This window comes from Vidua macroura, chromosome 7, assembly GCF_024509145.1.
Source record: "Vidua macroura isolate BioBank_ID:100142 chromosome 7, ASM2450914v1, whole genome shotgun sequence".
Lineage (NCBI taxonomy): Eukaryota > Metazoa > Chordata > Aves > Passeriformes > Viduidae > Vidua > Vidua macroura.
Window position 1 is genome coordinate 16242337 of NC_071577.1, and position 15805 is coordinate 16258141.

The 15805-nt window shown below is 36.7% G+C and overlaps 1 protein-coding gene across 5 annotated transcripts in view; it reads right to left on the reverse strand.

The window, feature by feature from the left end:
* The window catches only part of NBEAL1 (neurobeachin like 1), a 79876-nt gene that overhangs the window by 18582 nt on the left and 45489 nt on the right, over positions 1-15805 (reverse strand). For 3 of the 5 annotated variants that reach the window (XM_053982968.1, XM_053982969.1, XM_053982967.1), the window contains 19 exons: positions 15393-15552; positions 15027-15115; positions 13630-14208; positions 12916-13091; positions 12407-12560; positions 10837-10965; positions 10219-10524; positions 9960-10109; positions 8886-9043; positions 8302-8426; positions 7339-7465; positions 6101-6249; positions 5122-5267; positions 4322-4423; positions 3114-3209; positions 2879-3003; positions 1541-1681; positions 1316-1446; positions 182-291 (listed from right to left, as the gene is read on the reverse strand). In XM_053982968.1, coding sequence (XP_053838943.1) covers positions 182-291; positions 1316-1446; positions 1541-1681; positions 2879-3003; positions 3114-3209; positions 4322-4423; positions 5122-5267; positions 6101-6249; positions 7339-7465; positions 8302-8426; positions 8886-9043; positions 9960-10109; positions 10219-10524; positions 10837-10965; positions 12407-12560; positions 12916-13091; positions 13630-14208; positions 15027-15115; positions 15393-15552 — 3153 coding nt within the window. The remainder of the gene's footprint in view (positions 1-181; positions 292-1315; positions 1447-1540; positions 1682-2878; positions 3004-3113; positions 3210-4321; positions 4424-5121; positions 5268-6100; positions 6250-7338; positions 7466-8301; positions 8427-8885; positions 9044-9959; positions 10110-10218; positions 10525-10836; positions 10966-12406; positions 12561-12915; positions 13092-13629; positions 14209-15026; positions 15116-15392; positions 15553-15805) is intronic. The other 2 variants (XM_053982970.1, XM_053982971.1) reach the window with 1 other exon arrangement.

Genomic DNA, 15805 nt, shown 5'->3' on the forward strand with positions numbered 1-15805 from the left:
CCCAAGAGATTAAATGCTCTTTTCAGCATTTTATCAATATGCACAGAGCTTTTAACTGCAAGTTCTAATGTCAAATGCAACCACAACTTTAGTTTGTATGCCATCCCACTTGTTTTACATTTAAGCCACAGTAGCAATGTGCAGGTGCAGTTTTATGTCACACATACAAACAACATCTTACCAGAGCTTTCCTGTGTTTATTTATAAAGTCTTCTGGGGAGTGGGCCCACTTAGGCAGAACAACATCATTTACCACCTCTTTGGACATTTGAAGCTGGCCTAAGTTAAAACCTGGTGAATAATTCAGAAAAGTTTTAGAGTTGCTACAAAATATTTCAAGTACCTTGATTTCTCAATAAAGATTAAAAATCATTATTTTCTCAATGCAAGAGAAGGATATTGAAAAGTTATTAATATAAATCCCTAATAACTCTACCAGTGACATAGGAGGCTAAGTTCAGTTCTGCATGTTTATGATTTTAAATGATAATGGATAACAATTATCCAAAACATCTAAATGATTTTGAAGCTTTAGTCCCAACTATAGAAGTAGTATTAATCTTTTACACATCCACCTGTAAACATATCTGCATTTGCTTGTTGTAAACATAATTGCATATTGCAATTTTCCAGGATTAAGAGTCCAAAACACTTCAATAAGTTATTCATAAGAAGGGAGTTACTTAGAAGTTGAAATGGTTATAAAGTCAAGGCTTTTAAGAAGTCTGAAATCTCACCAGCTACCATTGAAACAACTCTAAATACTTAAATGATTTGAAAGTGGGACTTGGGAGTTCTCAATTTTTCTAATTTAGAGCTCTAGTAGATTGTAGCAGCACAAACATATAAATCCATTTTCAAATTGTGCAAAGATAGAGAAACAAATCACTAAACAATAAATGTCAATTTAAAAAGGAGTCTCGTCAGAATGCAGGATATTGTCTTTTCAATCAGCATTATAATAATTATAATTAATCTCTTTTTAATTTTGCTAAGTATTTAATCAGTATTAACTATTACTAACTTTTTCAAACATCCCAGTGAGCATCTCTGATCTCTCCACTGGGTAGACAACACTATTTTTAGCCATTCTTAAGCCCATAGCCTGAATTTTAAACTATGTTTAGGCTGCTGCTTAACACAACTGGTATCTTCACTAAACAGTTTAAAGCCAGTAGCACAATTAATGTATACAATCACACCATAAAAGTTTAAACAGTAAGTGTTCCTCAGCATTCACAAACGGCTGTAACAATTATTTTCTGAAGAATACAGAAACAGTTTCCTGTGAAAATATTCTTAGGAGTCAGTTTACCATTTTGATTCTCCAGGAATTCTGGAAAGTAGAAGAACTCTGGGATAAGTTCCTTGACATCATTGGGGTTGTCCATGAGTGCCTGCCAAGTAGCAGGAATAGAGTGGAACTGTCTGTCAGCACAGTCAAATCTGAGGATCAGAAAACTCAGGTTAGACTTGGATGATTCCCTCAGTAAAATGACAAGGAGGAAGCAGGAAGGGGCTGCTTATTTGCTCAGCATACCTGCCACTCTGAAGCTGGATGTGAAGTGTTGTGAAAGGCTCTACCCGAATGAGGTAATGCATGACACCAGCAGCATTTGAGTAATGCGTCCCATAGTGAAATTTGTCAATCATCCCAAGAGGATCCTCAAAATTCTCATATCTGAAAAAAGAAATCTTTATAAATTCAACTGGGCATTATGGTTGATTTACATGTGGATTATGTTTATTCCAGGCAAAGATTCAAAAGAAATGACCACAGCAAACTATGAGAGAAAAATACATTGAGTTCCATCAAACACGAAGATTCCAAATCTTACTTAGGAAGTCCCTGAGAAAAAGACTGCTGAAAGATGAAAATGTACACCAGATGAAGCCTTTGCATGCCTGTTATACTCTTCCCTAGCCATTTGCTATCAGCTGTCAGAAACCAGACAAAGGGCAGACAGGACTGATGACTTTATACAACAGACTAACACACCCCACACCACTGAAATTAATATTTACTAGTGCTGGTTTCCTGCAAGAGTTAGGAAATGTGTTTGACAGTGCAGGATGCAGAAGAGAGATCTTTTTCACACTCAAGCCCATTTCCTTTTCTACTGGCAAACTCACTCCACCATGCCACTATCTGGCTGATACATTCCTCAGCCTCACAAGGCTGGTAAGAGAAATTCTAATTAAACATACTTCTAGGGAACCCACTTCTTTACAGTCAGGATAGAACCTAGTCATTCAAAGGAAATTCTCCATGTTCCAAGTTTTCAGAAGATTTTGGAAGACACCTGGCTGCAGTCTGGTATGATAGCACACTCACTCCCCAGACCAGCAAACAAGGAGAGATCACTACACCACTGTGTGGGTGTAAGTGCCTGTCACTGGTACCTACAGAGGACTTGCTGAAAGTCACTTGAGACATATTTTATTTTGAAGATAATCTATGCTTGAAAAAAATGAGGAAGCACAGATTTAGGATCAATGCTACCTCTTAGCACAGGCAGCTCAATTCAGCAGTATGATTTCACATTCCTTGTTTTGAAGCAGACATGGGACATATTTTTTCAAGCTGCTGAGCTATTAAATTGTTTTTACAGTCTTTCAGTTTTTCACCTCCATAGCTGAGAAACAACTGAAAATTTACAACAGTAAGTTTTGTCCTTTCACTGCCATATAAGTGAGTGCTATATAATACAGTCTGAATGCAGCAGGAACAACAAACCAACCACATTTGCAAGTGCATATGTTATGTCATAAAACCAGCTTCAAAAATGTCACTGTCACAACTTTATTTTTTAAATGTGTTATTAGCCTGGAGGCTCAGAAAAGACAAAGAAATATAACCAAGTGTTCAAACACATACTTCTCTTTCACAGTCTTAGCATTCTTCTCATTCACCACACCTATAGGTTTGGACAGGTCCCTAAATACTGCAGGATTATTCAGGTCCAGTTCTTCTGAGGTGTAATCTCGTAAAATCCAGGGAAACTAAACCAAAAAAGTAAGTCAAACATCAGACAGAGATTAAAAATACATCCTTCAAAACAGAAAAAAACACATACCTTTGGCAAAAATTTAAAAATTAACTTTTTAATTACCACAGGATATTGAGCAAGGTCATTGTAAGTTCGTCCTGCCATAGTGTTTAGCTGAATAAGGTAGTCAAAGTTGGATATTTCTCTATTCACCCATTTCTGAAAGACAAAGAAAGATAAAATCGAATTCAATATATCAAAGATATAATTATTACAAGTTACACATCTTGTCAGTATCAATCTGCCAGAGGACAGCACTGGCAAGTGAAAAGCACAAGACCACAAAAATTGTATGCAAGTCCAGATTCAATTTCTCATAATGAAGTTTATTCTCCCTTTGATTCAGTGATTGTGCTATCTGTATTTCATTGAAATCAGGTCCTGATTGGTGACAGTACTGTTTCAAATACAGAACAACAGACAATTAGTAACCTTGCTAAAAAGGAAAAGAAAAAAAGGAAATAAGAGAAACAAAGAAGGCAAGTATGCAGGTACTGATAAACAGGAGAACAGAACTTTGAAATCCATTAGACTAAGATCAAGATTTATTTATAAATTATTCTCCCACTAGTTAACAGTACAGGTTAACAATTTGTAAACCAAATTGTCTGTGCACCTTTGTTTGCTCCATTATTATATTCTAAACCAAAAAACAGACACAGCTGTGTTCATAAGGGCTCAGTATTTGTCTGTAGAGTGATGGAGATGTGTCATGACAGATGATATTTTCTCTGTGTAAATATGCAACTCAATGGTTCTTATTATCAGGAAAACAAAGAGCAATCAAAGTATTTCCAATATTTTAAACTTATTTGTAAAGCTTCCTCCCTCAGAGAAAACAATTTTGGCATAAAGAGATGGAAGATAAAAATACATTTACTATATTCAAAAATTTATCTGTGTTTATGGTAATATGGACATTCTGACATTTTCCTTTTTTACCAATATTACTAATTCCCACTTAATCTTCATGTGAGTTTTGTTGAAAGCTCCATCATTAAAAGATAGCAGGAAAAATTATTTGCACATCCAGTAAAAAGTTTCAAAGCAGCACTCAAGATCATAGACTAAATCCAGAAGCCAATCTGCCACATTTTATATTCATGTTAGAATGCCTGTCAATCTCATCACCAGAGCCTGGCTAAACCCATGTACCTGACTGCAAACACAAATCAAACCACCCTAAAAATAAGCACGTGAAAGTTCAGGGGCCAGGCTGAGGGTACAGAAGTTGACAGCTGCCATCTAAACACTGGGCTGAGGTCTTATACCTGCATCAAACCTGACGCTTTGAAAAGCTCCTGTGGTGATCTGGTCCCAGAAATGTTTGGAGAACGCAGTGACAATATCCGACTGTAGACTTTGTTTCGTACCTGGTAGAAAACAGAACTAATAAAACAATATTCTGGAGACTGAAGCTACCAATTAAGCAACTTATCTGCTAATTAAAATATGAAATAAATAAGACAGTTATACTTTCAAGTACTTTGATCTCTTGCTGTTTAAAACATTTGGACATGGATTGATGTGACATCCATCACATCAAAACCAAACCACACAACATTTTCTAAAAGCTGACCTACTAGTAAACTGACTAGTATGTAACTCACCCTAAGTTCTGAAATTTATCATAGTCTCTCATAAAAAGGATCACTGATATTACCCAGAGGGGGGGAAAAACTCACTACTCCTTAACCATCAAATATCAATTATTTCTAATAGTGTTGTAAAAAAGAAAGTCCCTTTTGATTTGTAATTAATTTGTTCAATCTTCAAAAAGATGGGCTTCAAAACATTTAGATTACTACTGATGTGATTTTAGTAAAATAATCATTTTGTGTAATAGAGAGAGAAAAAGGAAAAGGAGGATCTTGTTTCATGTATCTTTTCACAATTAATCAGTTTCTAGGTGCCAGACTGCAGTGTAGATTTCCATGATGACTATGTAAAGCAAACCTTTTGCTATTAGTGTTACAGGATTAAGAAAGGCACCAGACTCAAATACAATCACTGATCTTAAACTTAACCTTGTGCTTATTACATAAATCCATGACATTTAAGAAACCCATACCTCCTTATTGAAGTTGAGGAAATAGTTGGTTTGATCTGTAAGGAAGATCTCCAAAGCTGACCTCCTCAGGTTGTACCGACGCAAATGGATCTCTCGAATTTGAGAAAGGTGCCATTTGAAATCAAAACCTACCCCTAGGAGGAACACTGTGTTTACTGAGTTGGAATATATATGAAAAAAAAACCCTTTTCATACAGACACCGTGCAGTACCAGCTCCAATCACCTCAGAGTTATTCCTAGAAAAAGAAAGTCTTACAGTGGACATGATTAACCATTTTGCTAGGAAAATATTAATTTCAGATATTGTTGTGCTGAAAGAAATGAAGCAAGAAATATCTGATGGCATGTAGAATTTGGTTTTGCTTTCTGATTAAAGATATATCATAAATGTATTCTGTTGACAAAAAGTATGAACCCACCCCTTTTGCTTTCTTAAACAGGCTCAAACAAACCTTTATGTTTAGATTTCCCAAAGGCTGAACATTTTGGTATACTGATTTGGAAACTTTTACTATTATTTGTCCAACATTTCACTTCAGTATTTTCATAGCCAGCTGTGTATGTTCTATTAAAGTTCCCTAACTTAATATAGATGATTAATGCTTACATACTACTACTTTTTAATCAATGCATAAGTACAACATTATTTGTTGTAAAAAGAGAACACAGAGGTGCCATTTACAAAGCAAATTAGAGGTAGTAACTTTTTTTTTAATCAGCAGGTTTTTAGTAAGCTATTTTTAAGAAATACTAAGAATAGTTCATTAATTTATCAGCTCAGAAAGTACAGTTCCAGATTCTTGATTCTGAAGGGATCAGTCAGCTACTAACCCTCAAGTGCAATATCAATTTTAAGTACAGACCAACAACTTGTCTCTTTACAATTACTTTGACACTTGTTTTCAAAACATAAACTTAGCCTACTAAAAGCAGAATGCTGAACTACACTAAAAATAAAGAGATATTGATCATGCTTACCTTCCTCCTTCTCAATGCTACCATCAAAGAAATAGATGTGCTGGGTAGTGACCTCCAGCCTGCCTGGTATCACATCAATTACTGTAATGAGTTCACAGTCTTCAGACAATATTAGCTTTTCTTTCTGACTTTCCTCATCCTTCTCATCTCTGCAAAAAACACCACTAAGTGTTACAGGGTTAGGTAGATTTTACTGTTGCTTAGGTCCTTGGTGAGAGTACAGTTCAGAAACGAATCAAATTTGAATGGCATTAAAACTGCAACATAAACAATTCTATAAAGCTGCTTTCATCAGCAGTCTTGGGTGTTTCAGACTAGACCACAAATATCATTTCATAGCATCACTCTTCAGTCTTGATATTTTGGTCTCGGGCACAGTGGACTTGACTTCATGTGAAGTACAAAAACATCAGGCTGCATTTCCCTTTCTTATTTAATTGTTAGGTGCTTAAGCTCTTTGGCCCAGGGTAGAGCTGAGTTCCAGCTCATGTGACTGAAGTTATCTTCAGGGTTATTTTGCTATAATGTACAGCAAGCATTGAATAACCTTTAAAGGACAAAATGTATCAGTACCACTCAGAGTGCCAACTCTACTGCACTTAACAGCATAAACATACATAGATGCATGCACAACATGACATGTCCAATTACTGAAGCAAAGCATTTGCTATCCTCCCTCAACTCTCCTTCCCCTGCTCTCGCTCTCCTGTCCTTTTTTTTGGCTGCAGTCACACAAGTGACATGAGGGAAGCACAGCAGGACCTCCCTCTGGAATACTCTTAAGCACAAGGCACTCTCCAGCACTTAAATGCCAACTACAGCAATTCTCATGCTATGCAGCTGACAGTGGAGTGAATGACCATGGCAACTATGGGGAAGAGGCAATTCCAGCCTGGTCCATGTCCTTACACAGCAGATTGCCTCCTGAGAATTACAGTCAATATACATTGCAGAAAAGCTACAATTCTGTAGCTTCAGCCTACCTGTAAGCAGTGAATCACTAATGGATTCTCATAAACATCTGCTCTGCCTTCTTTTCCCTGGGGCTTTTCTTGCCTCAATGGTGACAATGATAAAGCCAACAGTAACTTTGCTGATCAAAACTGACCTGGATTGAATTGTTAAGGCCAGACAAAGAAAGAGGGAAACTTTGGATGCTATTCAACTCCCAAAGTTGTTTCTAGCTCCTTATCCCTAGCACAGAAACAAATGACAATTCCTTATCCTGTTCTACTTACAAATTGGAACTGGCTGCTGTGTCTTCTTCTGGTAGTTCCAGAATATCATCTTCCAAGTCACTCACTTTCACCTGCTTCACCACCTCCAGAAGCAGAGACTCACTAGAGGGCTGTGTCTGGTGCACACCTAGCATAAATGGACATAAAAGCTCATAACTTTTTCTGCTACAATACTTTTGGAAATCTAACCTACTAAGCCTGCATTCTACAGCCAAATTTTGGTTTTAACCAAGTAAGAAGTAACCAGGCTTCTTAAGTATTTTTGTGGTTATTAGAACACTACAAACAGTCTTTGAGCTACACTGAAAATTATGAGAGTAGAAAGGGAACACAACACATAAGAAAAATTTAACTTGAATTCTGATGTGGACACTGACAAGAAAATATTTTGCAATATTTTTCCAGATATTGCTAAAGCATGCAGATTTAATAGAAATGCACAGCATTTGCTTTTTGGTTATGTGGGTTTACAAGAGAGTTTTGTGGGTTTTTTTTTGCTCGAGCCCTGATATCCAACACACCAAACTTAACAATTCCACCCCTAACTCATCTGTTTGGCACACTTCTAAAACAAAGCACTTTGTTTCTACACATTTCAGTCACAAATTCTAAAAGGCTTTGAACAAACACTGCTTACACTGATATCTTTGCTTCTTTCTTGAAGAAACAACCTCATACAAGAAAGCTGTATAACTTCTTATTTTAAAACAAAGGAGTTAACTTTTATTTATTGCACAACAAAACCCCACATTTCAATGAACCAGAACCAAAAAAATTCTACTCAGTAGGAAGATGCTGTTTCAGGTCAAAGAACCACTCTCATAATACAGATTTTACTACAGATGAAATAAAGAAAAAAATCAAGATTTAAGTATCTAGCATATACTGCTAATTAAACACAAAGAGGAAAGTGGGTATGTTTCTTTGGTAAGAACTCCAGTGAGATAGCAAATACAACTTTACCTAGATTATCTCTCAGGTCACTAGCATCCTGATGAGAGTTGAAGTTGTAATTCTGCACTAGTTTTAGTCTCATACGTGAAAAATTTTCCACATTTGAAAGTTTCCAGTGAACAGGACGCTGTTTCCTAGGAAAACAAGAATATTCATTAAAAAAATCTGAATAAAGACCTACAGGAATGAACTGATGACAAAAGAGTGCATATTTAGAAAAATACTGGTCATCCACTTGTACACTGTAAAAAATAAATGATTAAAATGCAGTTTATTGCTTTTGTTTCACATTGCAGCTCTGATCATCACTATTTTGTAAACAGTATTTATTTTCACAGAATTAGCAAGGTTGGAAGAGCTGTTCAAGATCATCAAGTCCAAGTGACAACCTACACCACGACAATCACCCCAAAATTACTTTCTAATAAGAACATTCTACGACACAACTTGAGGCTATTTTCTCTTGTCCTGTCACTCAAGACTGCAGATCTCAAGCATGGTTATTGCAGTCAAACTGACCTGGTTTTAAGCACATGAAACAGTGAGCCAATCCCTTTTAAGAATCATACCCAGTTTAGGAACTCCAGTCTCACCTTTCAGCCCAAGGCCCACGCTCAGAGAACAAGTAAAGCTGGGCTGCTCTCCACTGCCTCAGTGTGGCTGTGTGTTGACTGCTAAGCTGTTTGAGCATACTGTTGTACCGCAGATTTTCCTGCCGAGCCTTTCTGCTGAACGGCTCCACAAAGTGCTCCTGAAAGACCATTGCAAATAGATCTAGCACTGAATTAACTCTGACCTTGGAAAACAGCTTTCCAAGAATTCTCAGGAAGCAAGAAGAAATGGAAAAGGTTTAGCAATAAAACATTCTGAAATTTTAAGGCAATATTTAGGAGAGAAATTTTTAAAAGCTTAGACCTAGAAGAAATAGTGCCAGACTAATTTAAAGATGTGAAGAAAGCATTATCAATGCTGGATCCACACTAAAGCAATTTTGCATCATCACAAAAACAGTCAGTATTAGAAATCCTACTATAATACGTAGGATTTTTCTTTGATTCGGGTATTCTTAAATGTGACACTCATTGTATTTTTCCTTTAGCTATTTGAATAAAATAGATCTACAAGTTTTGTTATTAAGAAAGCAAAGAGATGTGTAACTTCACTATGGTATTGCCTGCCATTACCAGTTAGCTCTAATGCTGAAACTCAATCTGGACCTTATATAGAGAGGTCAGTTTAGAAGCAATTTTTCCAGACATTAAATAAGAACTGTTCACTGTTGTAACTGTTTTAATTGTATTGAAATAGGGTGAAACAAAAAACCCAAGCAAACAGTTCATAATGGAAAACAGGTTTTAATAATACAAAACACGAATCAAGGCGGATGCAGCTTACGGATGAGCATATTTCTACCTTGCTGTATGAAAAGGAAGGCCTACTGTACTGAAATAACTTTGATAGCACATAAGACTCTTAACAGACAGAGCAGAATTAGAAAGCATATCCTAGAAGTGCATATAGACCCACTGCCCATAAAATCTTAACACAATTAACCTGTTTACAGCTACTTGAACTGGATCATCCTGAAATTCATTTTCTCCATCTTTTAGAAGGCAACTCTCGAGAGAGTTCTTTTAAGAGAACCTTGCATTCACTGAAAACCTTACCTGAAATTTAAGCTTACTTTCTCCTCTTTCCCGGTCTCGCTTGTGCATGTTCACCATAAATGCTTCATAACAATCTTTCCAATAAAGTGCCATCTGCTCATTATCATGTCTGAATGAATTCTCTTCATACTGCTTCATATTTGGAATAATCTGGTTCACCAAAACAAAATAAAAAGTACCATATGATTTCTGAATGGGTTCCTTTGCTTTCATGGCTGAAAAGAGGGAGGAAAGGATAGAAAAAGAATTTACTACTTACGTATTTGTCAATATAAACTTGCCACTCCTCAGATCTGCAGTATTCTTGAAAGTCCTCAAAGAAAGATGGGCTGCCATTGGTAGGAGGCAATGAAGGAAGGTGCAGATTCATAAAGAGAAGTTCATAAATCTTGGATACCAATGTCCGAACAAGGGGAATCAAAAATGAGTAAGTTTCTGTCTTCTCTTCAATTGACCTACTCAAAATGCCTTCCAACTTCCCCAGGAGGTAGCATGCTTCAGGCTGGCTCTCAATTACTTTGGTCTGAAGGAGGGTGTTTAGTTTGGCTGCTGCCATAGCACAGACCTACAAAAACAAACAGCAAAAAATGAACGTGATCCTCCTTGAGCACCCATCTTTTTCCTACCACTCCTGCCTGCATATTTCCATCCTCAAACAGAAGCCCTCTACCTCTTTGTTGTGCTCTGGAGGTGCACATTGACAGGACTGTAGAGTAAACCTGCAAAAGCTAAGAACCAATAAAACATCATCCCAAAAGAAGGATGAGGGACTGCCACAGGTCTGCTCACTGGTATGAGCAGCTCTCCCAAAACCACAACAGTTAGATCAAATGTGCCCTTAAAACTCAAGTACCACTTGCAAGAATTTGCAACAAACCTGTAAGTTGTCTTGTGCAATAAATCCAAGGAGCAGCTGGACTTGCACCTGTGAAAGCCTAATTGCTTCTAGGCCACCAGAGTACCAGACTGACAGACTATCCATGAGAGTCACTAGTTCTTCCAAGAGCTATTACAAAAACAAAGTTAGCATAACATTAAAATAAATAAAATAAACTGAAATAAAAGTAATAATAACTACTCTAGCTGAAGACACAATAATTTCAAAGAGCTGAATAAGAGGCTGTGTTCACATTTATAATTTAACCAAACCCAGAAATTAATCCAATAATACTGCAGTTAAACCAGTAATTGAAAGAAATTCCTGACATCAAAAAATCTACCTAGCCCAGTACTTTAAAAGTATCTCCCCTAAATAAAGTGCGTATATATATGTGTGTGTGTGTGTGTACGGGAGAGAGTATATATATGCTTATTGTTTTTCCTATAAATTAACTCCAGTAAATGCCATATCCTGAGAAAATTTAGAAGGCCACACTCTAGGAGTCTTCCTGTCAGTATTTAGATAGCAAAAGTGATACAAGTCTTGTGAAAGGTGGGTATACCCAAGGCAAACATTTCACTATCCAGATGTGTTTGTTTCAAACTAATACACCTTGATATACTCTCCTAACGAATTACTCAAATGCAAAATCATTCTGGCTGAAATAACCCATTTAGGATATTACAGTGCTTTAAATTCTCCCTGGGCACAGTAGAAGATAATTTATGAAAGTACTGTTATTTTCAATTCAGAGTTGGCAAGTAGTATAACTGTCATCACTCCAAACTTCTCAATTCTAATTAGGTCTCCCAGCAGAAGGCAAAGCTTTTAACAAGAAGAAACTTTTTTAAAACAAGAAATTTAAAGCTTTAAGCTATGTTTACTTATAAGCAGGCATTTTGGAGAACAGCATAGGAATTACTGTGTTAATGACTCTTCATATTACACTTTTTTCTTAAAGTAGCCTTAAAAATATTTTTAAGGACTTCTAGAGAAATAATGACAGTTTCCATATAATCTCTCTCCGCTTTTGCTTATAAAGATTGAAAAGCAAAGACAACTCAGATTGTGAAGGAAGCATGATCAGAGCCAGAGATTACATAAATGTTGAGATAAATTATATGTGTTGAAACTCCAATATGGGTCAAAACCCAGAAGTGACATTTCCCAACTTGCAACCAAGAGCAGAGTTTTGGCTGGTCTTTCATTCAGGATGCTCAGAGAGTCATAAATGCTGACAAACAGTGCTAAATCTGCTTAGCCTAAAACTGCTGCTGTTTCATTAGCTTTTATATTTTCTAAATATTTCTCCAGTCTGAAGAGACCTGAATTCTCAGTAAAGAGTACCACTTACATGCCTACTTAATTTGCTAAATTAACTATATTCCCTGTGGTAAATATTCACATTTTTATTCATGAAGGGGCATTCTAATCCATTCTGCTATAAATCCTTACTCTGTCATATCTGTGGTTTAATATGACTAGAAGCGTGACACTGTCCAAACCAACAACTTTCTTGTTACCATTTCAGCCCATATACAGTACTTCCATTATGCAGTTACTGTACCTTTTCTGTCCATAAATTTGAATTAATTAGTCCTTCTGCCTGCAGGAAACCTTGTACAATTAGCAAGAGCTTGAAGGCATTTTCAGCATGTGTAGGGAGAGCTTTTGAATCTCTGTTATCAGTGACTGACCATTCTAACATCTTCTCCAACAAGCTGCATGGAAAACAAAATCCCAAAGTAAGTATTACATGTTCTGAGTGTAAGTGGCTTTTAAAAAATCCAATTAAGCATTTAATTGAATCTCTTAGTCTGCAGTTACATAACTGCCATCTTCTTGGTAAGCCAATGAGATAAAAGCGATTGAGAGACTCATGGAAACGGTGATAGTTTTAAAACCTTCTGGCCTCAAGACACTCCTAAACAGCTACAGGAATATATTTCTGACAGTGAAATATGTGAAGAGACAGCAGAGAAAAGTACATCTTGCTGGGAAACACCCACCCCTTCGCAGCTTCACTCATGTCCCTCACTTCTGTTTATCCTCAAAAGGGATGAACTGTACACTCACTTGAGTTTTATTTCATCAGAAGGCCGCAGCAACTCATTAGACATGCCCAGTTTGGTGAGAGCAGAGAACACCTGTCCTCTCTCAATCCAAGCATCATCATCAGATTTTTCAATACCTTTCCACATTATACACAGTAGGATGTCTGTAAGTAACTGTATGAGTTCATTATCACTCCCCTACAAAAGAAGTGAAATATTTAAGGCCCTTTAGTATAGAAAACTTTCAAAATATTTCTTATTCATCACAGCCCCTATGCTGTCATGCTTCAACACTTGAAACTCTGCAGTCTAAAGTCCTATTTTTTCAATTGAAAAGCTCACAAAAGCACAAATATAGGAGACTGTGGCTTGCTTGTATGATGCAAAACAAGCTGCCTTTAGCCACCTTTGATTTTTTCACAGCAAGTCTGCTCCATGCCTCCTCTGGATGATAAAGGATGTTTAAATATAGAGGGGGAAGAGTTTGCAGGGGGCTTTTTGTGGTTTCTTTTGGTTGGGAGGGGAGGTTGGCCTTATTTTTTTTGTTTGGTTGTTGCTTTTTTTTTTTTTTTTTAAGCTATCCCAAGTGGACAATCAAAAAAAAGGAAGTACTCTAATTCACTTTTCTGTTGGATGGTAGGAGGGACAAAAAGAAGTAATAATCATTCAATAGGAAGATTGAAAGAACAAAATGGAATTTCCAACAGCTGGAGAAACCAGTCACATAGTTACTTACTCCTTGGTTTTCAAAGAGAGAAAGCTCAGCAGCAAAGCCCACGTCATTCGTAACACCCAGCTCTTTGTCAGGCTGCCCAGAGAAGGGCTTTGTGCTCTCTGTGGGTGAGGGAGTGCTGGGCTGGCTGTCTGTCATCTGATTCCCAACATCAGCCAGTTCATAAGAGTCAACACTGGACAAATCTAAACTGAAATGTGAAGGATTACTGTGCCACAGCTCTCCTCGGCCCTCCGAACTGAAAGACATCTCTGCTGTGGATGCATCTTCCAGTGGCATAACAGAGAAATGGCCAGGGACGTCCAGGGATTTGTTGTCTTCCAAACTCCACTGATCAAACAGACCATTAACTGATGCAAAGCTGCCAGCTTTCTCTCTCTCTGTCTTATCAGCCTGATGTTTCTGAAGCTCTTCAGTAGGCTTTTTATCCTCTTCCCTGGAGGAATCAGTCCTGTTCTCCTTAAAGCCAATCCGGACCTCTGAGTTTTCTTTCAGGAATAGTCTAACCAAGGTGTCCTGCCAGCCCAGCTGCTGAGAAATCTGTTGTGCTGCATCCAATTGGGAATGCAAAAGGTGCAAAATCTAAGGATAGAAGATATCCCATATCTACACATTAATTTTAGCTTGTAACTGCATCATCTGACTGTTCAACTAAACATTTCAAAATCCTACAACTGCTTTACTTTTCTTACAACCTTATATAAAGAGCCATAATCAGCTAATAATAAGCAAACCAGGCACAAAGTAATTTTTCCTCATAAAAAATATATATTTGAGAAAATAGAAAAAAAAATTCTCAGGAGTAGGGGAGAAAAAAGCTATCAAACCACATTGGTAAGTTGCCATATTTCAGCAACTCTTCTGCAACAATTCCTCCAAAATCCAGTTATCTCAATAAATAATTCCATTTACCCATAGTCTAAAAAAAATTCGCAAATAGAAAATATGCTTGATTATGAACTATTAAATAGATAAAATTAATAAAATTACAGTATTAACAGCTTACTGATAGTGTAAATTAAAGTTTCACTTCTTCATTTTGAGAAACCTTAACAGACTATATTGCGTCTCACAGCTACCATTCAGTATTAATTCCAGTGATACAAGCTTTGATAAAACTCAGTAATTCAAGGAGCCTACTGTCTCAAACCTGTAGAAAATACAAGCTATTTGAGAATCATGATAGAGGCTTCACTTTTCGTTTTGGCTTTTAAAAGTACTTGAGTACACAAAATTCAACAGTAAGTGACACATGGGTCTCATTTTTAAAATAAATCATTGCTAAAGAAAACAGTAACAACAAATATTGCCAATGTGTTTCAAAGAAATAATTTAGTTATCCCACTGTACAGTTTATAGGCTTGAAGGACAGTATTCCAGTTCTAAAGAAGACAACTAACCTTTCTACAGATAATCACTCTCATGTTTATATCTGATCTATGAGCCAGATACACTACAGCTAGAAGATCTTTATAATTCACAGCAGGATCTGTAGGGAAGAAAGAAAAAAGCCACCATAAACAATATCATACAAGAGAATGTAACAGATAAATATTTAAAAATTGCCTTGGAAGTTATGACTGCATTCAGGGATAGTAAAAGGAACAAACTTCAGGGCACTAAGAAAATGTTAGCTGAGACAAATGGGAACTTTGACTAGAACAGCTCTACAAGTAACACCTCTGGCTTTCCTCAACAAAAACAAGGTATGCTGGCCTCTGAGTAGCAGAAGTATACTAATGTCAGATATAGCACTCGCCAATTACCTGCATACAGAACTTGGTTAAGAAGGTTTTTAATAAGAGAAACAGTAACTGGGGATTCATTCAGAAGGAGTCCCAGCCCGGAGTACCCCACTTCTCTGAGTCGCATACGGTGCTTGCTCCGCTCATAAACTTTGGTACATTTCAGCATCTCTTCCACGATCTGTAAGGAAAAGTAGACACAAATGCAAATTAAGCACAAAAAGCATCCGTATCTCTCAAGCTTGTGTATGATATAACATGCAGGTCCACAGTTTTTAAAGTTTATTTGATAAACTAACTCAAACAACATGGATAGTTTTTTTAAAGATCCCAATTCTTTAAGAGAACGCTAATTCCTTTGTGACAATGCCATCTAGCTAACATAAGAGAAAAGAAAAAAGCAAACTTGGATGATTAGTATCTTTGTAATTACA